This window comes from Balaenoptera ricei, chromosome 18 (genome assembly GCF_028023285.1).
Source record: "Balaenoptera ricei isolate mBalRic1 chromosome 18, mBalRic1.hap2, whole genome shotgun sequence".
Classification (NCBI taxonomy): Eukaryota; Metazoa; Chordata; class Mammalia; order Artiodactyla; family Balaenopteridae; genus Balaenoptera; species Balaenoptera ricei.
The window spans coordinates 9,018,959-9,044,363 of NC_082656.1; the positions used below are offsets into that span (position 1 = coordinate 9,018,959).

The window sequence follows — 25,405 nt, forward strand, 5'->3', positions numbered from 1 at the left end:
AGCCCCCCCGCCCCACACTTTACATCTAAATATACTTCTCTTTTCTCTCTGCGTAGCCATGCCTTTGTCTAGGTGTCTCTCTGGAAGTTGTTTTAATACAAATTATTTTCCTGTCTTTAGCTCCTTTCTTGTGGACTTTTGGACAAGCTCAAGTTCAGTGTTTTGGAACTGCAAGAATATTTGGACACCTACAACAACAGAAAAGAGGCCACCCTCTCAGTAAGCTTCTATGTTTCTGTGCCTATACATTTACTTAAAACCAAATGAACCCAACCACTGTGAACTCTTGGGAGGCGATGTGATTTACCCAAGAGAGGCTCTTTTGGGAGAAGACAGATTTCATCTATTCTTCTGTGAAGGATTACAGTTCCAACTTAATGGTGGCAGAACTGTCAGTACTATGGATTATATAAAAATGATTACCTACAAGAGAGAAAATTTTCAGCTTTCGATTTTAGCCCTATAATTTCCCTACCAAGAAACTGGGGAAAGTGGGTATCTGCTTAATATGTCAGTTTATCAACATTATAACTTTTCTTTTCTCAGAAATTTAAAATTGTTAATTACTTCCTTCCAGTGTCCGCCTCCCCCAAAACTGGTTGGGACGGACCTCCTCTCTCTTCTCCTTTTAACCACCCTCGGTAGCTGCTTCTCCATCTCCGTGGTTTCTCGTGGCCTCGGCTCCTGCTCTTTGCTTTTTTCTCCCTTCCAAGATGTAAATTGTAAAATGTTAGAGACAGAAGTGATTCAGAAACCATCCATGCAAACCCCCTGATTTCCAGCAACTTCCATGTGTAATTTCCATGGAGCGCTTCCTATCATATACCAGGCACTATAAAAAGAGCGTGGATTTTTAAGTCAGATGGACTTGAGTTCAAATTGCAGCTCAGTTACTTCAGGGTTAGTGACCTTGGGTAAGTTACCTCCTCTCATCTCAGATTCATCATCTCTAAGACAGTGATAATAGTAATTAATTTGCAGAACTGTTGTAAGAACATAACGATTATAACAGTCATAGCAGCTGTCGTTTCCTGAGTCCTTTCTATGTATCCAACAACCTGATAAGAGTTACATCTCTTAACTTAAATCATGTAATGCTTACAACTACCCTGGGAGTTGCTATTATTATTCTCATTAGCTAGGAGATAGCATAGTGGTATTGAAACCCAGGTCTGTGGGATTCAAAGGTCCATGCTCTTAACCACTACACAATATTGCCTTTAAAATAGAAATAATATATGTAAACTGCCCAGCACAAGTGCGTCGTACATAGAAGATATTCATTCTAAAGCTACTGGGTTTTTTTTTCTTGTTGTTGTTATCTCATGACCTGTCAAAGAGAGTTCTGACATTCTACTGCAACAATTCCCTTTGTCTTCTATTTCTGTGGCTCTTTCGCTGTCACTGATTTCCAGCTTCTCAGTCATCAGTTAATAAAAGTAATCCTTTCATTCTGGTTGGTGAACGAGCCAGTCTTTTGATGTCAAGTGTGAGTTTCAGTTCTTCAGTGCTTATTGTTTTCTGCCCAAAGGTTCCTTTCACATCTATACTAGTTACTATTCCAGATACTTAAGACCGGCAGAATCTTTTTTTTTTTTTTTTTAATTTATTTATTTATTTTTAGCTGTGTTGGGTCTTAGTTTCTGTGCGAGGGCTTTCTCTAGTTGTGGCGAGCGGGGGCCACTCTTCATCGCAGTGCGCGGGCCTCTCACTGTCGCAGCCTCTCTTGTTGCCGAGCACAGGCTCCAGACGCGCAGGCTCAGTAGTTGTGGCTCACGAGCCTAGTTGCTCCGCGGCATGTGGGGTCTTCCCAGACCAGGGCTCGAACCCGTGTCCCCTGCATTGGCAGGCGGATTCTCAACCACTGTGCCACCAGGGAAGCCCAAGACCGGCAGAATCTTTAAATAGCTGGGCTATTACTATAATAGCCTTTCTTACAGTGAAATAGACCTGCCTCAAAGAAGCCACCTCAAAATAACAGAGAAGAGGGGCTTCCCTGGTGGCGCAGTGGTTGAGAATCTGCCTGCCAATGCAGGGGACACGGGCTCGAGCCCTGGTCTGGGAAGATCCCACATGCCGCGGAGCAACTAGGCCCGTGAGCCACAACTACTGAGCCTGCGCGTCTGGAGCCTGTGCCCCGCAACAAGAGAGGCGGCGATAGTGAAAGGCCCGCGCACCGCGATGAAGAGTGGCCCCCGCTTGCCGCAACCTGAGAAAGCCCTCGGACGAAACGAAGACCCAACACAGCCAAAAATAAATAATTAATTAAAAAAAAAAAATAACAGAGAAGAAGGTGTGCCGTGAGTCAGGGTGCATTGTCCAGCATGACCCAGCCTGCGAGGAAGTGTTGGGACCTGTCTCCTAACCTCAGTCGTATGAAAAGTTTCTAACCATATGTGAATTTAATCTATACATAAATTTGGAATGCTCTGGTGAAACCATTCTTCAGGGTGATACATCACAACACTGAAATGATAAATGTTGAAATTTTTAAATGACCATCACTGAACCCATCTAAGCAGATATTTTAATTTCAAATTATTAATCTTTAACCAAAAAGTTTTCAAAAAGTCGTTATATAAAAATTTTATTTTACTGTGATTAGAAGCTTAATCTATTTTTCCTGACAGAATTGATTGTAAAAACATTCTTAGGACATCACTGAATTTATCTATGTCTGTATCTCTTTCTGACAACAGTGGCTTGCAAACTGTAAGGCAACATTTGCAGGAGGATCAAGAGATGGAGTAATTACCTGTCAACCAGGGGACTCAGAAGAAAAGGTAATAAAAGCCTGTTAGAGTTTATCTTTTCTGTGCTCTGACTTTGTGTGTTGGTGTTGATCTACCCAAGAAGTGTGGAACTTGAAAAAGGAAGAGGCAGAATGAGTTCATCCCATACATTCACATGACACCTCTAGCGTAAGAAAGAATGACATTCGCACCAAGCATGACTGTGTTGATGGGATTTGGGGCGGGGCGGTCTTCTTTTTGGAAACGTAGAAGTATAAAAATAACCTTTCTGCTGACGCTAACTATACTAACCGTTTCCTAATAAATCTGTTCTTCGTTCAGAATATAAAACCAGATGTCATTAATTCTTCACTGATCCACTTAGCTCCTTCAATGAAGAAAGTCTTTGTTGACCTTTCAGCAATCAATCACTCAGACTTTTTTTTTCCTCATTTAGAATTGCTTTAAGTACACACCTCAGACCACCTGGCTTATAAACGTATGTCATATTGTAAAGGAAACTGGGCAGAAAAATGTGAACAGATTAAGATCATTCAATTCTGCAGTTACTCCTGTGACCCCCGTGGTGGGTACAACAGTGAATTCTGCCCCAGGTGGAGCTTCTGATCTGTTCAGGGGGATGGACGTTAACCAACAGTCATACACGTGTAAACCGTGACAAATGCCATTAAGGAAAGGAAGGAACAGTAAAGCTATGAAAGAATACAGCAAGAGAACCTGGCCTACCAGGAGGGCAGTTCTGGGATGGCTTCTCCACGAAGTGCCATCTAAGTGGAGATCTCGGCTCTGAGCTAGAGTGCAGGGGGGTGGGTGGAGAGCCTGTGTGAAGGCCCCGAGGCAGGAGGGAACCTGGCCCTTTCCAAGGACTGACGAGAGCCTGTGGGGCTGGGCGTGTAGACAGTGACAGGGAGAAAAGTTTGAGTCTGAAGAAGCTGCACAAGCCAGACCGTGCAGGGCTTTGGGTGCTTATCTTAACAGCAATGGCAGGCAATTAAAAGTTGTAACAGGTGGGTGTGATCAGAGTGGGGCTCGCCCGCTCTCCTGTGGAAACGGACCGAAGTGGGCAAGCGTGGACTTGGGAAGACAAGTTAGGGGGCTGCCGATGGGTCTAGGCAGAGAGGTCACCTTGTAATTACATTGTCACACCTAGAAAAGCATGTTGGAGTGTGCATCCTTCAGAGGGTGAGAAATCGTCTTCAGGGTGGGCCTTGAGGAGAAATGACAGTGTCAGTCCATCTCAGTATTGATCTTATATCCAGAGTGGGAAGAGAGATTATTTTTCTGATTAGAGCTATCATTTGGCTTCCATCCCAAGGCAAAACCCAACAAGTGTTTGACCTCAGAGCACTGCTTACCCTCCATTGATTGATTCACTCCAGCTCTCTTTTTTAAGTCAGATTCTCTATCTTCTGGAATAGTTTGATGTTGCCAGTTATTCTGAGTACCCTTTGCATGGGGACAAGTGAAGGGGGGAGATAGGAAGTGAGCTTTAACTTGAAGAATCTATGTCTGGATATAAATTGCGAAGTCAACACGCCAAAACTTATTCCACGTGTGTATTCTGTTTCAGAGAAGCGTGGACTTTATGGAAGGATTAGTACTTACCTTACTAAACCTAGCAAACTCTTGAGCAGTTAGAGATGTCAGTCGGCCAGAGATGGTGACCAAGTACAGATAGGCATGTGAAGTCTTCCCACCCCAAGCCCTACCCCAACCGGTCTGGTCTTGGGCAGTAGCTGATTTCTCGTCATTCTTAACTGGTAACATAAGTGATAAATTGCTGTGGAATTGTTTGTGGAACAGAATATAACTCTTTGTTGGATGCTGAATATTTATTTTCTGATTTTTCTTCTATTCTCAACATGAAGTTGTAGACATCAAGGTAATGAGGAAAGGTTACACACTGGTAGCCTGTAAGCTGTAACCAATTCAGACATGTTTTATTCAGCTTGTACAATTTAAATTTGACCCAACAGTTTAAACTTAAAATTGTTCACACGTACACTCAAAACAGCATTCCTGGCATCTCTTAAAAAAAGAGAAAAAAGAGGGAGCAACACCAGGCCTGCCTTCCTAAAGTGGCAGCAGTGACCTTGAGCTGGTTGGCTCTCCACCGTCCGCTGTGCACACTGAGTTCCCGACCCTGCCGGCAAGAGCCAGGTGCCAGTCATCACGATGTTCTTTTCTTTATAATAGAAACATGTGCCTCTGCACCTAAGGCCCCACAATGGGGAAGTGAAAGCTAAATAGAATTGTGCCTTTCAAGAAAAACAGGAGAGTTCCTCTTTGCCGCAGTGAGAACAATCTCTGCGTATATAAGATGCTAGTGCCCGTGTGCTGGCCTCACTCCCTGAGGGGACCTTGGAGGAGTCGTTGTAGCGTGTGTACAAAACAACAGAACAGTGTTCCTGAGAAAAGTGCTTCTAATACATGGGAAGTATTTTGGAGGGAAGGCTTTTGTTAAGACAGGTGTGATTAGTCAGTAATTTAGGCTACTTGGTGACTACAATACCCGTTCTCCTAGAATGAGGCACGGCGCACAGCAAATAAGATGTAGAACAAGGCGGGCGTGTAAGTCGCGCCTGTCGTGAGGGCAGCTCCTTGGCAGACGCTGCTGTACCAGTGTCTTCTCCGCCTGCACACACCCAGCGAGACAGGTCTCTTCACGACTTAAAGCCAGCACCTCTAAATAAGGATTGTGGTTTGCGGTGACCTCTCCTGTCGCCCGCGAAATTCATCCTGGAGCGGCTGCTGCTGGGGAGTTTAAGTTCCCGGAAACGTAGGATGCGGTGAAGCATCTCGGCTCTGGGCTCTCCAGGCAGAGGCATCGGCCTCGACCCTACAGCGAATTAGCACAGCTCACCTCCCCGGTTCTGCAGGGCTGGCCCTGGGCAAGCTGGAGAGATTGCCACTTCATTTGCCATAAGTGATTTTAGTTGACGCACTCTTAATTCCACAGCCATTTCTGAGCACTAATTGAACATTCGACTCTTTGGACTCAAGTACAAGAGTTTACATGTAGCTGCACTACATTTTATCTTATTACATTCAGACCATCCTAGAGTCTTCATGGACACTAACCCTCTTAGCTCTGTATTTCCTATCCCTGTCTAATCCAAGAACGAGAGAAGCCTGCAACCTCTGTTCTTCTACAAATTGAACAAAAAGCTAAATGTTGAACAAGACGAGATGTTTCTCCAGCTAAACTGTAACCCATTAAACATTATCCTTCGGATACAGTCAGTCAGTCCTTTGCTATAAGGAATCTCTTCTCTAGACTGAGTAAGGAAATGTCTGTTGAAATGAAAGTTTTCTTGAAAACAGTAAATACGTCAGGCTGTGTAATCTGTATTAGAGGCTTAAAGGTATTTATCTTTCAAATCTTTGAAAGATAGTCATGACCAAGGTCCAAAAAACTACTCAACAAATATAATGCAATAGTCATGAATGTGCCAGAGCCAAGTGATTTTAACAACAGCTGAGTACATATTGTACCCACCTGCTTAGGAGATTACATGCATCTATGTAATATTGAGTAGGAAAGCTTCAACATTTGGCTAGATTTCCTAAATTTTATCCAATTTAGTTTAAACCAGTGACTTTCAGAGGTTAAACATGATGAAAATTATAGGTAATATAGTATACTGTGACTTATCTTCTGACATGTCGAAAATTTCTCAGATTTTTACCTAACTGGCTACATCATAAGCAAAGAACTGGCTTCAGAGCAGAATACAGAGAAACAAGAATGGCTATGCTACTTTTTTTTTTAACATCTTTATTGGAGTATTAGTGCTTTACAATGGTGTGTCAGCCTCTGCTTTATTACAGAGTGAATCAGTCACACATATACATATGTCCCCATATCTCTTCCCTCTTGAATCTCCCTCCCTTCCACCCTCCCTATCCCACCCCTCTAGGTGGTCACAAAGCACCAAGCTGATCTCCCTGTGCTATGCGGCTGCCTCCCACTAGCTATCTGTTTTACGTTTGGTAGCATATATATGTCTATGCCACTCTCTCTTTGTCCCAGCTTACCCTTCCCCCTCCCTGTATCCTGAAGTCCATTCTCTAGTAGGTCTGCATCTTTATTCCCGTCTTGCCCCGAGGTTCTTCTGACCATTTTTTTTTCTTTTTTAGATTCCATATATATGTGTTAGCATACGGTATTTGTTCTTCTCTTTCTGACTTACTTCACTCTGTATGACAGTCTCTAGGTCCATCCACCTCACTACAAATAACTCAGTTTCGTTCCTTTTTATGGCTGAGTAACATTCCATTGTGTGTATGTGCCACATCTTTATCCATTCATCTGTCGATGGACACTTACGTTGCTTCCATGTCCTGGCTATTGTAAATAGAGCTGCAATGAACATTTTGGTACATGACTCTTTTTGAATTATGGTTTTCTCAGGGTATATGCCCAGTAGTGGGATTGCTGGGTCATATGGTAGTTCTATTTTTAGTTCTTTAAGGAACCTCCATACTGTTCTCCATAGTGGCTGTATCAATTTACATTCCCACCAACAGTGCAAGAGGGTTCCCTTTTCTCCACACCCTCTCCAGCATTTATTCTTTGTAGATTTTTTGATGATGGCCATTCTGACTGATGTGAAATGATATCTCATTGTAGTTTTGATTTGCATTTCTCTAATGATTAATGATGTTGAGCATTCTTTCATGTGTTTGTTGGCAATCTGTATATCTTCTTTGGAGGAATGTCTATTTAGGTCTTCTGCCCATTTTTGGATTGGGTTGTTTGTTTTTTGAATATTGAGCTGCATGAGTTGCTTGTATGTTTTGGAGATTAATCCTTTGTCAGTTGCTTCATTTGCAAATATTTTCTCCAGTTCTGAGGGTTGTCTTTTCCTCTTGTTTATGGTTTCCTTTGCTGTGCAAAAGCTTTTAAGTTTCATTAGGTCCCATTTGTTTATTTTTGTTTTTATTTCCATATCTCTAGGAGGTGGGTCAAAAAGGATCTTGCTGTGATTTATGTCATAGAGTGTTCTGCCTATGTTTTCTTCTAAGAGTTTGATGGTGTCTGGCCTTACATTTAGGTCTTTAATCCATTTTGAGTTTTTTTTGTGTATGGTGTTAGAGAATGTTCTAATTTCATTCTTTTACATGTAGCTGTCCAGTTTTCCCAGCACCACTTATTGAAGAGGCTTTTTCTCCACTGTATATGCTTGCCTCCTTTATCAAAGATAAGGTGACCACGTGTGCATGGGTTTATCTCTGGGCTTTCTTTCCTGTTCCATTGGTCTATATTTCTGGTTTTGAGCCAGTACCATACTGTCTTGATTACTGTAACTTTGCAGTATAGTCTGAAGTCAGGGAGCCTGATTCCTCCAGCTCCATTTTTCTTTCTCAAGATTGCTTTGGCTATTCGGGGTCTTTTGTGTTTCCATACAAATTGTGAAATTTTTTGTTCTAGTTCTGTGAAAAATGCCAGTGGTAGTTTGATAGGGATTGCATTGAATCTGTAGATTGCTTTGGGTAGTAGAGTCATTTTCACAATGTTAATTCTTCCAATCCAAGAACATGGTATATCTCTCCATCTATTTGTATCATCTTTAATTTCTTTCATCAGTGTCTCATAATTTTCTGCATACAGGTCTTTTGTCTCCTTAGGTAGGTTTATTCCTAGATATTTTTTTGTTGTTGCAATGGTAAATGGGAGTGTTTTCTTAATTTCACTTTCAGATTTTTCATCATTAGTGTATAGGAATTCAAGAGATTTCTGGGCATTAATTTTGTATCCTGCTACTTTACCAAATTCATTCATTAGCCCTAGTAGTTTTCTGGTAGCATTTTTAGGATTCTCTATGTACAGTATCATGTCATCTGCAAACAGTGACAGCTTTACTTCTTCTTTTCTGATTTGGATTCCTTTTATTTCTGCCTCTTCTCTGATTGCTGTGGCTAAAACTTCCAAAGCAATATTGAATAATAGTGGTGAGAGTGGGCAACCTTGTCTTGTTCCTGATCTTAGTGGAAATGGTTTCAGTTTTTCACCATTGAGGACGATGTTGGCTGTGGGTTTGTCATATATGGCCTTATCATGTTGAGGAAAGTTCCCTCTATGCCTACTTTCTGGAAGGTTTTTATCATAAATGGGTGTTGAATTTTGTCAAAAGCTTTCTCTGCATCTATTGAGATGATCATATGGTTTTTCTCCTTCAATTTGTTAATATGGTGTATCACATTGATTGATTTGCGTATATTGAAGAATCCTTGCTTTCCTGGGATAAACCCCACTTGATCATAGTGTATGATCCTTTGAATGTGCTGTTGGATTCTGTTTGCTAGTATTTTGTTGAGGATTTTTGCATCTATGTTCATCAGTGATATTGGCCTGTAGTTTTCTTTCTTTGTGACATCTTTGTCTGGTTTTGGTATCAGAGTGATGGTGGCCTTGTAGAATGAGTTTGGGAGTGTTCCTCCCTCTGCTATAATTTGGAAGAGTTTGAGAAGGATGGGTGTTAGCTCTTCTCTAAATGTTTGATAGAATTCTCCTGTGAAGCCATCTGGTCCTGGGCTTTTGTTTGTTGGAAGATTTTTAATCACAGTTTCAATTTCAGTGCTTGGTGATTGGTCTGTTCATATTTTCTATTTCTTCCTGGTTCAGTCTCGGAAGGTTGTGCTTTTCTAAGAATTTGTCCGTTTCTTCCAGGTTGTCCATTTTATTGGCATATAGTTGCTTGTAGTAATCTCTCATGATCCTTTGTATTTCTGCAGTGTCAGTTGTTACTTCTCCTTTTTCATTTCTAATTCTATGGATTTGAGTCTTCTCCCTTTTTTTCTTGAGTCTGGCTAATGGTTTATCCATTTTGTTTATCTTCTCAAAGAACCAGCTTTTAGTTTTATTGATCTTTGCTATCGTTTCCTTCATTTCTTTTTCATTTATTTCTGATCTGATCTTTATGATTTCTTTGCTTCTGCTAACTTTGGGGGTTTTTTGTTCTTCTTTCTCTAATTGCTTTAGGTGTAAGGTTAGGTTGTTTATTTGAGATGTTTCTTGTTTCTTAAGGTAGGATTGTATTGCTATAAACTTCCCTCTTAGAATTGCTTTTGCTGCATCCCATAGGTTTTGGGTCGTTGTGTTTTCATTGTCATTTGTTTCTAGGTATTTTTTGATTTCCTCTTTGATTTCTTCAGTGATCTCTTGGTTATTAAGTAGTGTGTTGTTTAGCCTCCATGTGTTTGTATTTCTTACAGATTTTTTCCTATAATTGATATCTAGTCTCATAGAGTTGTGGTAGAAAAAGATACTTGATACGATTTCATTTTCTTAAATTTACCAAGGCTTGATTTGTGACCCAAGATATGATCTATCCTGGAGAATGTTCCATGAGCACTTGAGAAGAAAGTGGATTCTGTTGTTTTTGAATGGAATGTCCTATAAATATCAATTAAGTCCATCTTGTTTAATGTATCATTTAAAGCTTGTGTTTCCTTATTTATTTTCATTTTGGATGATCTGACCATTGGTGAAAGTGGGTTGTTAAAGTCCCCTCCTATGATTGTGTTACTGTCGATTTCCCCTTTTATGGCTGTTAGTATTTGCCTTATGTATTGAGGTGCTCCTATTCTGGGTGCATAAATATTTACAATTGTTATATCTTCTTCTTGGATTGATCCCTTGATCATTATGTAGTGTCCTTCTTTGTCTCTTGTAATAGGCTTTATTTTAAAGTCTATTTTGTCTGACATGAGAATTGCTACTCCAGCTTTCTTTTGATTTCCATTTGCATGGAATATCTTTTTCCATCCCCTCATTTTCAGTCTGTATGTGTCCCTAGGTCTGAAGTGGGTCTCTTGTAGACAGCATATATATGGGTCTTGTTTTTGTATCCATTCAGCCAGTCTATGTCTTTTGGCTGGAGCATTTAATCCTTTTACATTTAAGGTAATTATCAATATGTATGTTCCTATTACCATTTTCTTAATTGTTTTGGGTTTATTATTGTAGGTCTTTTCCTTCTCTTGTTCTTCCTGCCTAGAGAAGTTCCTTTAGCATTTGTTGTAAAGCTGGTTTGGTGGTGCTAAATTCTCTTAGCCTTTGCTTGTCTGTAAAGCTTTTAATTTCTCCATCAATTCTGAATGAGATCCGTGCTGGGTAGAGTAATCTTGGTTGTAGATTTTTCTCCTTCATCACTTTAAATATGTCCTGCCACTCCCTTCTGGCTTGCAGGGTTTCTGCTGAAAGATCAGAAGCGTACACATACACACTCACGAAAAGAGAAAAAGGGAAAAAAATAAATATATGTATCGTTACTCCCAAAGTCCACCTCCTCAATTTGGGATGATTCGTTGTCTATTCAGGTATTCCACACATGCAGGTACATCAAGTTGATTGTGGAGATTTAATCCGCTGCTCCTGAGGCTGCTGGGAGAGATTTCCCTTTCTCTTCTTTGTTCGCACAGCTCCTGGGGTTCAGCTTTGGATCTGGCCCTGCCTCTGCGTGTAGGTTGCCTGAGGGCGTCTGTTCCCGCCCAGACAGGATGGGGTTAAAGGAGCAGCTGATTCGGAGGCTCTGGCTCACTCAGGCCGGGGCGGAGGGAGGGGTACGGATGAGGAGCGAGCCTGCAGCTGAGAGGCCAGCATGAAGTTGCAGCAGCCTGAGGCGCACCGTGCGTTCTCCCGGGAAAGTTGTCCCTGGATCACGGGACCCTGGCAGTGGCGGGCTGCGCAGCCTCCCGGGAGGGGCGGTGTGGAGAGTGACCTGTGCTTCCACTCAGGTTTCTTGGTGGCGGCAGCAGCAGCCTTAGCGTCTCATGCCCGTCTCTGGGGTCCGTGCTGATCGCCGCAGCTCGCGCCCATCTCTGGAGCTCCTTTAAGCGGCGCTCTGAATCCCCTCTCCTCGCGCACCAGGAAACAAAGAAGCACGAAAAAGTCTCTTACCTGTTCGGCAGCTCCAGACCTTTTCCCGGACTCCCTCCCGGCTAGCCGTGGGCGCACTAACCCCTTCAGGCTGTGTTCACACCGCCAACCCCAGTCCTCTCCCTGCGATCCAACTGAAACCCAAGCCTCAGCTCCCAGCCCCCGCCCGCCCCGGCGGGGTAGCAGACAAGCCTCTCGGGCTGGTGAGTGCTGCTCGGCGCCGAGCCTCCGTGCGGGAATCTCTCCGCTTTGCCCTCCGCACCCCTGTGGCTGCGCTCTCCTCCGTGGCTCCGAAGCTTCTCCCCTCCGCCACCCACAGTCTCCGCCCGCGAAGGGGCTTCCTAGTGCGTGGACACCTTTCCTCCTTCACGGCTCCCTCCCACTGGTGCAGGTCCCGTCCCTATTCTTTTGTCTCTGTTTTTCCTTTTTTCTTTTGCCCTACCCAGGTATGTGGGGAGTTTCTTTCCTTTTGGGAGGTCTGAGGTCTTCTGCCAGCGTTCAGTAGGTGTTCTGTAGGAGCTGTTCCATATGTAAATGTATTTCTGATGTATTTGTGGGGAGGAAGGTGATCTCCGCATCTTACTCTTCTGCCATCTTGAAGCTCCTCCTATGATACTGTTAATGAATAAGAACTAGATGATTCTAGGCTTTTAAGCTACCTTGTCTATGATCAATTCTTAACATCTTGACTTCTTGACATTTTTTTTCTCATTTTGAGAAAACATACCTCTAAATCCAATTTATATATAAATCAAGCCATATCAGGAGTACAGGAACCGGGTTTGAAGAAAATCCTTGTGACCAAGTAAAACAAATTCCCACATTTTCAAAAGAATCTTGAATCACCAAAACATAGATATATCTATAAAGACTTCTAAAGGGATTATTTTTAAAACCTGGATACCAGAAAATATTTGCGCGGGGGGGGGGGCAGTTTTAACATTTTCCTTGAAAGGCTTTTTTCACTATCTTTTTGGAGCTCTAAATGCAAACTACATCCAAGCCTGTGGCCTAGGAAAAGATTCTGGGGTAATAAATATCAATGCAGCTTGGACTAGCCTACCTAGAAAGGAGAGTGTAAGGAGGACACTGAGAACTGGTGTTCGTCAAGCTGGCCATCTCCCCAGAAACACAAGTGTGTGCCCTGAGTGTGGAGTGGAAGGAATTCGTTGACAATGAAATTCCTCGGTACCAGGCTGAAGTCAAAAAGCCTCATTTGCCTTCACTGAACAGAGAAAATTTTTCTTTAGCTGACTTGATGACCTAGGATTACAACACTGTTTTGGAAAACAGTAAAAAAGATAGCAGTTTTCTTCACATAAGACCATGTAATTTACTCAGCACTTGCTTCATTCCATGCTTCTGAAAAGTAAATTCCATGGTAGAAGCAGTTATGTACTAAGGTGCATACTAAACGTTTCAATCAGATTTGACGTTTTCTAAAAAGTCTTCACAGTGGCAACTCTGTATATGTAGACTTAAAACTCTGGCCCTGTACTCCTTTCTTGTGTGACATTGTCTTTCAGTACATAAGGTTTGGTTATAAAAACTTCTAGCACAGTTAAAGTTTTCTTGAAAATAGTAAATACCTCAGGTTGTGTAATCTGTAACATGGCCCAGTTACAAATTTATAATCTTGTAGACTAACATCCGTTCTAGATTACTTTTAGAAATTGTCTGCTGGGGAAAAATATTATAAAAACTAAAATGCAAGATTACTTGTCATATCTCACACTTGTTTGGGAGTATAAAGACAATGTTCAGTCCTTTGAAATAATATCTAGCAGTCCTGTAAAATATTCTCAATGTGGAAGGCAATCTGACTCTAAAGAAAATGCCACTTAGATTGTTAATTATATTCTATGCTAATTGGATAGTCATAGTGTAGTAGATATGAAGCCAAACATATTAAAGACTCTGCCTTAACTTAGCAATAGTATAATTTGTTTGGGGCTGTAGTTCTTTCAGATTAATCAGTTGGTCTCCTCACAGTTTTACTATGTTTACTATGTTACTATTCACATTTAAACACTAAAATCTTCAAGCAATATAAGTTTTCACTTATGGTCTCTCCAAGACTGACAAAGTCTAAATGAACTAATCAGAGAATCTAAAAGATCACAAATTATGTTTTCTCAATGACATGTTTCCCATTAGAGCTTGTTTTTAACTGGACTGCTGTGCATGTTGAATGGGTACAACATTTGCAACCATTTATCACGTTGGGGCAAGCGATGCTAATACGGCTGACGGCTGATGGTTCTGCTCTTGGAAGAGGGCCGTGCTTTCTGTTGCATGCATTACACTGACCCTGTACTTTCTTTCCTTTCCTTTGTTTCCTGTGCCATGCTTGCTGTGTAGCAAATGGAATCTCTTGCAGTAAGTTAACTTTCTTTCATACTCTTTGTCCATTTAGGCATGGACCCATAACAATCTTATTTTTACTGTTACTATTATATCTCTTAGCATGTTTTCCCTTTTTTGTTTCATTTTCTTTTATTTGGTAGACTGAGACATGTAGTTGATTAGCATTCTGGGCTGCTTTCCTCACAAAGTAGAAACCTATGTTGCTATGAACTCTCATGTTATCACTAGAATATTTTTAGAAATAACTACCATTATCTGACACTTAGAAAAGTCAGAGTTTTCATAGCTAGGTTTCACCCTAAATTGTGAAAGGTAACATTTTGTTTTTAAACAATACTTTTTTTGTCTGAGAGTCTCTGGCAGTTGTCTTTTATACCAGATTTTGAAAAGGTTTCCACAAAGTCAAGTTTAAATTATCATAAAATGTGTTACTAAAACAACGAAACATCTAGTTTGGGTTAGCAAATGAGTGTAGCTACTTCTTTACACTTAGGCTGGTTACCAGCATTGAGAGATCAAATCAATCTAAGTAGAACTGCTTTTTCCCCCCTAAGGGCCAGGGAGAGAGGAGAAAGAAAACTCCATCCAGCATGGTCTTAGCATGAACTTTCGTCACTTTAAAAATTAGGGTCCAGAGTAATAATACTATTAATGGAATATGCTTCCTAAAAACCTAAATTTAAATTCTTGTCATTTCTCTCCTTAAACTGACTTGGGGGGAACAATTTTAAGTCACTTCAATGGCTCTCAATTCTTACTGAGTTCTTTATAGTCCATTAGTGAAAGAAAGGCCCTATTTATTCTTACTTAACCACATTTGAAAACTGAACAGTGAAGTGTTTGGTTTAAGCCACATATCTCACCCACTTTCAGTGGTGACTGCTGAGCCATTAAATTCTATCTAGTGAAGGCTGTCCTTTTCCTCTCGCAGAATCCCATCTGCTAGCTAGGAGCTAACCCTTTCTTGGGATAAAACAGGCAAAGTTTAGAGGCCATTAAGCAGATAACAGCTCAAAGAGTACTATGATCATTGGTGTTGGAATTACTCATGGTTTATTCTTCCCTTACAGTACATGTAAGCTGTATAATGAAAACATTTTCAATTCCAGAGGTGTCTATAGAGCTCCAGGGCCATTTTGTATGCATATTTTTTAACGTTCTTTCTTTCCACAGAAAGTTTTGCATGCTTTCATGATTTCTCCTTTTTGTAAGCATTTTGGGCCCTTTTTATCTCTCTTTAATGCAACAAATTTGTTGAGCACTGAGTAGAAGCATCATTAAACCTGATGCAGCACCTTAGACAGTCACGTGACTCTTGTGTTTACACAGACTTTAGGATGAGTGCCTACACCCTAAATGGCAGCCAGAGTTGTCACAAGGAATAATCTCCCAAGTGTCTGCTGAATTTATGAATTTAACACCTAGAACCACTTAATGTGCCTTTCAAATATACTTTTAATAAAAAGAAATTGTGTTCAAAGATGTATAGCTTATAAAAATTAAGACAACTACAGCTATAATTTGTAGATATTAAACCTGTAATTTAATTGGCAAATATAATGGAAATTTGGCAGTCCACTAAGTCCCTTTATAGCTAGCTACTACTTCTTTCTAATTATTCATCCTCCAGGAGCTGTTTTATTCTATATGACACAGTGAATTTCTCACTGATAGTCATTGATTGGATTTATTGTTCTGTTTTATTTAGAATGGTAACAACTAGTTATGGTTCCTTGATTTTTAAAAAAAAGGTGCATTAGTCTCCACTAAGATTTCACTTACTATACAAGAATGATCCTTAATAACTCTTTCTTCCCATGCAAATTCTCTCTTTAGCAACTGGAACTGTGTCAGAGGTTGTATAAGCTACATTTCCAGCTGCTGCTGCTTTTTCAGTCATACTGTAAGCTCATCGGCCAGGTGCACGAAGTCAGCTCCACGCCAGAGGTGAGCCTGCCCACTCCCGACCCCAGGTCCTGCCCTGAGTATCACTGCTTTCCTTTTGTTCTCCCTCCTGCCAGTTTATCAATGTCCAAGTGATTTTATTCCCACATAAGCCTTTCACTCAAGCACAAGTCTTAAATACCAGTGTCTTATGTTTATTTCCGTGCTCACGTGACAGTGCCAGGACTAGGGTGAGGCAAGCGACATACCTGGACACAAAATACAAGGACGACCTTGAGGGTGAGCCCCTCCCTGAATGCTGTGCCGAGGGCCTCACTTGCCTCCCCCTGGCCCTGTGTCCGGGGATCCTTATTTGAAAAAGTTCCTTGTGTTACGGTTTTTCTTACCTCTAGCTGTTCACACTTGATCCTACGTTGAGGTAAGAAGGAAATAACTACATGATATTCGATTCTCTTCCGCTTCCCTGCTCTGCTTATCATCCGGATGCATTAATATTTTTAATGTAAAAGGTAAAATAACTTCAGCATACAGCTTCTGAGTGAGCCAAATTTTTCCTAGACTTGAAAAAATACTACTGCAGTGTAGTAGGCGAAATAATGGTGGTGTACACTGGATATTGTGGACGCTCAGAGGGTGAGTGCCTAGTTCACCTGGAGACAAGGAGGTTGAAAGAGGAAACTTTCTGGAGGAGATCACACCTGAGCTGATTCTTAAAGGATGAGTTAGAATTCGATGAAGTGGGGGGTAAGGAGGAATGTTCCAGTAAGAAACAACAGCGTGGGCATAAACATGGTAGTGAGAAGGAGAAAGGAACTACAAGTACAGGCAATTGAGGATTGCTAGACTATAAAATGCAAACCAAGAGGAACGATGGACTAAGGCGGAAGAGATAAGTAAGGTGAGATCATGCAAGATGCTGCACCTGTGAGTATTTTAGTTCGATCTTCACGGCAGGGATGTGGAGGGTGGATTTGATGACAACTAGACTGGAGACAGACCAGTCAGTTATGAGGCCGCTGAAATAGCTCAGATGAGAGGTGAGAGTTTGAACTAGGACAGAAGTGCTAGGTAAGGAGAGGGAGGAAACGTGGGAGATATTTTAGGACAAAAGGTCACTGAAACTGATTGGGTTGTGGGGGGCGGGGAGAGGGAGGAGTCGAGGACGATGCTCAGGTCCCCTCTCAGATGAACTACGTAACCACAGTGCCACCGCTAAGACAGGGATGTCAGAGGAGGACTGAGACAATGGTACATCCACAGCTCCTGCCTGCTCGTCAGTGACCGACTCTGCCTGCTAGATCCCATCTTGCTTGTAGTTAAATACAAGGATCTGCTGCTAAAGGTGCAGATGTGCTAACTGTCAGGGAACAGTCATGAGTCCATGAAACAATCCCATTGCAAGCAGCGGAGTGTGGATGGAGCCCAGAAACCTCATGTCTGAGTTGGGGGTAGGGGAGGAGGAGACAGAATGACAGCCATTTAACCATAGTTATTACTCAGTGTGGAAAAAAGGAAAGTGACTATAGTTTTAAAATATACAGTTCGCCCTTGAACAACATGAGTTTGAACTGTGAGTCCACTTACCTATGTGGATTTTTTCAGTAAATATATTGGAAATTCTGTTGGAAATTCGAAAAATCTCGCAAACATACCTAGAAATAGATATGTCGTGACTGCATAAAATATACGTAGACATACATATAACATACAAAATATGTATTAATGGACTGTGTGTTATCAGTAAGGCTTCCAGTCAACAGGAGGCTGTTAGTAGTTAAGTTCTAGGGGCGGGGGGGCGGACCAGAAGTTAGACCGTGCCCCTAACCCCGAGTTGTTCAAGGGTCAACTGTCCTTTCACAGATCCCAATTTCAAGGGAGACAGGAGTCAGACATCTTTGTTTATGAAGAACTCTTCACAAACGAGTTTTCCTCCACAGAATCACAAATTATCAGATAAAAGAAAAGACAGTTGATGACTGGGATTTGCCCATTGTCAAGATAAGCTTTTCTCTTCTGGAAAGTAGGAACCGAACCCTCACAGTCCATTCTTTGCTCCAAAAATAGAGGACAATGCACGTGCAATTCACATGTCATTTTCCATATTAAAAAAGTAATTCACGTTTCACTTAAGAGTAGTAAATTACATGTTTCATACCGTGTGTGTGTATATAATTATTTTAAATCTAATAAATTTAAAGTGAATTTTTCCTTAATTATTATTATTTTTTTCTTAATTATTTTAAATCTAGGTAAGTTTTAAATACTTTACACACACATACAGTATTTGAAACTTACCTAGATTTAAAATAAGAAATTCACTTTCACACTTAAAAACTATATGTCTAAGACACTCTTAACAACTTATGTAAAAGGATTACCTCCTTGAATTTTGAACCTGGGGCTGGAGTACAGAGTTGTATTTAATCAGCATCTGTGTGAAGCCAGTCCTTGAGGGCTTCAGTTCTATAGCTTGTGCAGTGAGCAAGCTGGGAATGAAGACAGGTAAAGATGCTGGGTAAATCAACTTTTCTAAGAAACTGGGCATCCTCAGCTTACATGACAAAGGGAAACAAAAAACCTTTAAATTCATCTCAGTTTCTTTTAAATGCTCTTGAGGTCAAACTGCAAAAGAGCTGTCTTCCACTGTACACTTTGGAGTCACTAAGAAGTGACATAGTTTCTCTTTATGATTTACTTTTTAACAACTCAGAATCTTTTGGTTCCAGTAATTCTGAGGGAAAATATCTCTTACCTGTAACATGAATACTAACATGACATTGAGAATTTTCCTCCTTCCTCTTAAAATTATGTCTTTCATCTTTTCCCGTGGCACAGGAGTAGTGAGAAAAGTTTATTCTTCAAACAGCATCCGTGTTCATAATTACATTTATTGGGCACTTTTGTGCCAAGCTGTTTGTTTAATCTTTAAAATAACCTGAGAGGTGGGTAATATCTTCAATCTCACAGATGAAAAAACTAAAGCACGTAAAAGTTTGTTTACTTGACTATGCAGTAGTCAAGAATGCAGAACTGGCATCTAATAAACCCAGCTTTATCCAACTCCCGAGCCTGTTCTCTTGTGCATTTTACTTCTGTGTATGCCCTTCTGCTTAAATAGACGAGATTTTAAAAGGAGTCAATCTTTTCTATAAGGAGAGCATCCCAGCTGTTGATACATAGTTGAATACAACGCATTCAGCCCCATAACCCTACATATACCACGCAGTACGGTTTCATCTGTCCTATTTTAGTTTACCGAGATATTAAGCTTCTGCTTCACCAGACCTCATACAAATTTATTTTTAACTTTGGGGATGAAAAATCCAGCCTGCAACTAAATACAGTAAAAATACATTTTTTTTAAACAGCTGCTAAATATGTCCAGGGAACTGAGTGACCTAAAGAAAAACCTGAAGGAGGCTACTGCAGCCATCACAGCCGACCCTCTCTACATAGAGGGGGCGTGGTCTGAGCCGACCTTCACATCCACTGAAGCAGCCATCCACTCCATGCTCGAGTGCTTGAAGAACAACGAACTTGGCAAGGCTCTACGGCAAATCCGGGAATGCAGGTGACGCTGCTATTTCTGTTTAGAGACGGTTAAAGGAAATGCATGCCTAATAGTTACTTTGTCATGGTTGGGGACTAAATCACTACGGAAGGAACACCGAGATGTTTATATAAACTCTTCTCAGATCCTTCCCATTACCATGCCAGAAACATCAGATTTCAGAACTTATTGTTTAAAGTGTTGGTTTCGGTTCTGGTCATCTGTCATCTCTAAAATGTTCAAACACTTCAAAGTATACGCCAACATAATTTTAAAACTAATTATTTGAATGTAGCCTCTTTGGGTTTTTTCTCCCTATATTTTGATAGTATATTCACATTCATTGTAACCAGAATGCTATAGCAAATAAATATTTTAAGATTATGGGATTCCATTCTGATATTTTTTTACTTTAGATATTTTATCAAAACCAATAATATTCAATATTCTAAAACTGATCATGTGATGTCTGCACAACTCTGAATATTACTAAAAAAGCCACAGGACTGTGTATTTTAGATAGTGAATTGTATAGTTTGTGAATTATATCTCAACAAAAGCTTTTGTATTAAAAGAGCAATTTTCTTATACTAATAAAGACTCGTAACATCTCAACCTTGTGAATAATGGTGCCTCTAATTTGCTCTTCTTTTCTGACTGCAGAAGTCTGTGGCCCAATGACATCTTTGGAAGCAGTTCTGACGATGAGGTCCAGACACTACTGAATATTTATTTCCGTCATCAAACTCTGGGACAAACAGGTACTTACGCACTGGTGGGGTCTAACCAGAGCCTGACCGAGATCTGCACCAAGCTGATGGAGCTGAACATGGAGATCCGGGACATGATCCGCAGGGCCCAGAGCTACCGGGTCCTCACCGCTTTCCTTCCAGACTCCAGTGTTTCCGGCACTAGTCTCTGACAGGAGCCTTCCGTCCCCCATGGGTGCCAAGCTGGGGGTGCTGCCATGCTGGGGTGACGTCATTCAGTGTCTTCTCAGCCTTCAAAAGGCTTGGTCAGACTGTTCTCCCTCTTGTTACCTGTAGGACTTTTTCTAAAGAGGATGGCAGAACTTCCCACGTGTAGCAATACTATAAGAACCAAGGTAGCATAGGACATTCTGGAACAGCCTCCATCCGTCATGCTGTGTGGCACAAATGTGTTATTTTACTGAGCAAATGCAACTCACTACTGAAGATGTGACTTCCATTGCATACCAAAGCCGACTACTCTGAACAGTACCTTCCTTTCTAGAAACAATTTTAGATTGGCAAAAGTGCAATGTTTTCTTCGCTAAAAATATTTTATATTCTAAAACTTGTACATTCTTTCCTTTTCTTTTTTTTTTCTTCTTTTTTTGGTGGGCTGAGGAAGGGACAGGCAGAATGAAGCTGGCCACTGAAAATTGTAAGACAGTCAAAAGCTGACAGCCTGTATATGTGAAAAGGGAATTGTAAATGGACAATTTAATGTACACTGAAATTTGAATACAATTACTGTATCTAAAAGGAGCTGCTATGAAGTACCTTTCTTATGTTGCTAGGCTACTGTTTCGAAAGCCCTGGATCTCTTTGCAGGGGTCTGTGATTAGGACCCTCGCACCAAAAATGGTCCAGAGAGACCTTTTTCTAAAGGATCTTGGCTGCTTTTTACTATAAGGTTGCTTTTATGAGCATATTTATACTACAGAAGGATGAGTGTTAATTTTAACCAACTTGGCCATTTTGTAGAAAAAAGTTAAAGACATTCAACATTATAAATTCCAAGTCTTTCCACCTGTTACGCATGCATATTTTAATATCCGTTTGGATAGCTGGAAGTAGAATCATAACGGTAAAATATGAGTTGTCACTTCGTTTCTTAAGAAATGTCATTTTATTTGTAATATATATGTAAAGGGCCATTCTTAAGTTTTCTCCTTAAACTTAATGCTGTCAAGTGTTAGCTGTGTGCATGTAAACCTGTTGCACATTAGAAACATATTCAAAGTTTATCTGTGTAACTTATTCACTCTGTAAATACATTTAAAGTTTTTGTGATGTAATCTCGGTTAATACTCTGTTCAGAACTGCCTTTAGACTAAAAGAAAAAAATACATATTGACCACAGGTTTTATTTCTGCTTAATGAAGATTTTTGCCGTTGACACATTTATAGTTTTGTGTGTGGGTTGCCACGGTGACAACCCCAAGGGGTGCCACACTCCTATGTGTTCCATGAATGGCAGCCAGTGGGGTTGTGAGGCAAGTACAGTGACCCTGGGGAGCAGGAGGTCTCTGGAACCTCTTGAAGTGGACACCAAAGACTGTGACCCTCAACCAGTGCTCACTGGGATCAAAGAGAGAAATCAGAGAAGAACAAGAGCTCTCATTGTCCATAACCTATCATTAGGTTGTCATCCTTAACATTCTGAAATAGACCCATAATGATCAGGAAAAAGTAGTAAGAGTTTTTGTTCTTTCACCAAAACCCATCTATTCTTCACCCCACTCAAAAAACAGGGTCATGGAGACACATAACAATCTAATCTCTATGGTCTTCCTACTCATACTTCTTAGATTAACAAATATAACTTGCTTTCGTAACATGCACCAACTAAATCATAAGTAGTAATTTTCTAGAAGTACCCTGCAACAGAGCCTGACCCAAGATTTTTTTAATGTTACCATAGGTACAACTATTCACTCATTTTAAAGACTTTCTGGACATTGCTGTCAACATACTCTTCTGATGATTTTCACCTTACCTTAAAGATGATTCTCCATGATTTGTAGAAAAGAAACTGAATCACAATCTCTCTGAAAAAAAGTCTTACATAATGCAGGTCTCTGTGGTTAACAACACTAGCCAACTCTCAGAGTTCTGCTGGGACCCACAGTAGAAAGGACTGACCAGTCGTGACTGAATTTTCCACCATGGCCTCTTACCCAGCAAAGAACCACCATGATGGGTTACTCTTTTAAAAAATGGAGATTTCAGTAATATAATCTGTAGTCATGGGAACTAATGGGTTTTTTTCTGTTTATTTAAAAAAAAAACAGATTTGTTAATGTGAAAGATTTCTTCTACTTTTCCACTATTTCTTAACCTTCTCTCCCTTGAGTATAAGAGAAAGGCCCTTTGAAGCTGCAGACCTGCCCCATTTGAGCCCAACAATCAATGACTTCAGAGCTGCAGTCAAATCTCCTTGGGTATTGTGTTGTGCCTCTGTTACTGAAGTGTTAATTTTCACTTCCCAAGGAACAGGGATGGAGAGGAGGGGAGAGGAGAGGTAGAGATATCCACCCAAAGGAGAGGGCAGATATCAAACAGATGCTTCTGGGATAAGAGAAATACCTCCTCATACCTCCGTGCTTTCTAGTCCCAAAACATGATACACTTTACCCACGGGCATAAAACAATTCAGACAGGTGCACTGCAACTTAGACATAACTTGATTAAAATTGTAATGTCCAAATCGAGTATTTTAGAAAAAGCACCATACATTTTAGAGGCATGCGAATGTCTTATTCTCACCAATAGGTGAGACTGTTAATATGTTAGTACAGCTCTGAAATAAAGATGCTTGTAACTTAGCATTGCACCTGCACACGTGTCCACAAACATGCACAGAGTTAGGTCTTAAGGCTCTTCAGGTTCCAAATCCTAATTCTGTTCTTTTCAGTGAATTGCAAATTACAGAAACAAGGGGGGAGCATCTAGGGAGGGGAACAAGCAGGGGTGCCCAGAGCGGTCATGGAAGCTCTGCACGCTTTCCCCAAGCCCTGCCCTACACATCTGTTCCATATGGATGTTCATCTGTATCTTATCATATCCTTTAAGAACAAACCAGTAACAGTATTATCATTTAAGACAAATTCGTTTCAGAAGCTTGGTGTTATCCTCACTACAGTCTTGCTGCTCAAAGCACACAGATCAATATTAGCTACCTTTTCTGGGAGCCTGGAAGAAACACAGACTCTCAGGTCCTACTGCAGACCTACAGATTCAGAATCTGCATTTTGACAGAACCCTCAGAGAGATCCCCAGAAAGATGGCAGAGTAGAAGGACCTGAGCTCACCCACCTCACGAAAACACCAAAATCAAAACTAACAGCTGAATGACCATCGACAAAAAATGACTGGAACCTACCAAAAAGATAATCTACTTCCAAAGACAAAAAAGAAGCCACAATGAGATGGTAGGAGGGTTCCATTCGTGATATAATCAAATCCCATACCCACCAGGTGGGCGACCCACAAACTAAAATAATTATATCGCAGAGGTTCTCCCACAGAAGTGAGAGTTCTGAGCCCCAGGTCAGGCTCCCCAGTATGGGGATGTGGAATTGGGAGGAGGAGCCCCCAGAGCATTTGGCTTTGAAGGTCAGAGGGGCTTCATCGCAGAAACTCCACAGAACTGGGGGAAACAGAAATGCCACTCTTGGAGGGCGCACACAAGATTTCATGTGCACTGGGACCCAGTGGAAAAAGCAGTGACTTCATAAGAGCCTGGGCAAGACCTACCTGCTGATCTTGGAGAGTGTCCTGGAGAGGCAGGAGGTGGCTGTGGCTCACTGTGAAGACAAGGACACTGGTGGCAGAGGTACTGGGGAGTACTCATTGGTGTAAGCTGTCCTGGAGGCCGCCATTTTGATGCCAAGACCTGGCCCTACCCAACAGCCCAAAGGCTACCCATAATGTTGGGATGCCTCAGGCCAAACAACCAACAGGGTAGGAATGCAGCCCCACCCTTCAGCAGACGTTAAGGCTGCTTAAAGTCTTCCTGAGCCCACAGCTGCCTATAAACACACCATTTGACATGGCCCTACCCACCAGAGGGACAAGACCCACCACCCACCAGTGGGCAGGCATGAGTCCCTCCCAACAGGAAGCCTGTACAAGGCTCTTAGACCAGCCTCATCTACCAGGGGGCAGACACCAGGAGCAAGAGGAACTATAATCCTGCAGACTGTAGGACAGCAAACACATAAAGTTAGACAAAATGAGACAGCAGAGGAATATGTTCCAGATAAAACCCTAGAACAACTAAGTGAAGTGAAGATAGGCAATCTACCCAAAAAAGAACTCAGCGTAATTAAAGATGATCCAAGATCTCAGAAAAAGAATGGAAGCACAGACCAAGAAGATACAAGATATGTTTAACAAAGAGCTAGAAAATTTAAAGAACAAACAGATGAACAATAAAACAACTGAAAGGAAAAATACACTAGAAGGAATCAATAGCAGAATTAATGAGGCAGAGGAATGTATAAGTGAGGTGGAAGACAGAATGGTGGAAATCATTGCCACAGAACAGGATAAAGAAAAAACAATGAAAAGAAATGAGGACAGTCTACAAGACCTCTGGGACAACATTAAACACACCAACATTCCCATTATAGGGGTCCCAGAAGGACAGGAGAAAGAGAAAGGACCTGAGAAAATATTTGAAGAAATAATAGCCAAAAACTTCCCTAACATGGGAAAGGAAACAGTCACCCAAGTCCAGGAAGCACAGAGAGTCCCATACAGGATAAACCCAAGGAGGAACCTGCCGAGACACATATTAATCATATTGACAAAAATTAAAGACAAATAGAAAATATTAAAAACAACAAGGGGAAAGCAACAAATAACATACAAGGGAATCCTCATAAGGTTATCAGCTGATTTTTCAGCAGAAACTCTGCAGCCCGGAAGGGAGTGTCATGATATATTTAAAGTGATGAAAGGGAAAAACCTACAACCAAGAATACTCTAACCAGCAATGCTCTCATTCACAGTCGATGGAGAAATCAAAAGCTTTACGGACAAGCAAAAGCTAAGAGAATTCAGCACCACCAAACCAGCTTTAAAACAAATGCTAAAAGAACTTCTCTAGGTAGAAAAGAAAAGCCCACAAATAGAAACAAGTAAATTACAAATGGGAAAGCTCACTGGTAAAGGCAAACATACAGTAAATATA

At 41.1% G+C, this 25,405-nt stretch overlaps 2 protein-coding genes across 8 annotated transcripts in view; one reads left to right on the plus strand and one right to left on the minus strand.

Annotated features, from left to right (window-relative positions):
* Positions 1-21,865, plus strand: part of FRY (FRY microtubule binding protein) — a 330,932-nt gene extending 309,067 nt beyond the window's left edge. For 5 of the 7 annotated variants that reach the window (XM_059903257.1, XM_059903260.1, XM_059903264.1 and 2 more), the window contains 6 exons: positions 121-219; positions 2,700-2,783; positions 13,999-14,016; positions 15,841-15,951; positions 19,278-19,480; positions 20,123-21,865. In XM_059903257.1, the coding sequence (XP_059759240.1) occupies positions 121-219; positions 2,700-2,783; positions 13,999-14,016; positions 15,841-15,951; positions 19,278-19,480; positions 20,123-20,381 (774 nt within the window). In that variant the 3' untranslated portion in view covers positions 20,382-21,865. The remainder of the gene's footprint in view (positions 1-120; positions 220-2,699; positions 2,784-13,998; positions 14,017-15,840; positions 15,952-19,277; positions 19,481-20,122) is intronic. The other 2 variants (XM_059903259.1, XM_059903263.1) reach the window with 1 other exon arrangement.
* Positions 21,866-23,932: 2,067 nt separating this feature from the next.
* The window catches only part of ZAR1L (zygote arrest 1 like), a 68,735-nt gene continuing 67,262 nt past the window's right edge, over positions 23,933-25,405 (minus strand). The window contains exon 4 of the mRNA XM_059903266.1: positions 23,933-24,014. Coding sequence (XP_059759249.1) covers positions 24,012-24,014 — 3 coding nt within the window. The 3' untranslated portion in view covers positions 23,933-24,011. The remainder of the gene's footprint in view (positions 24,015-25,405) is intronic.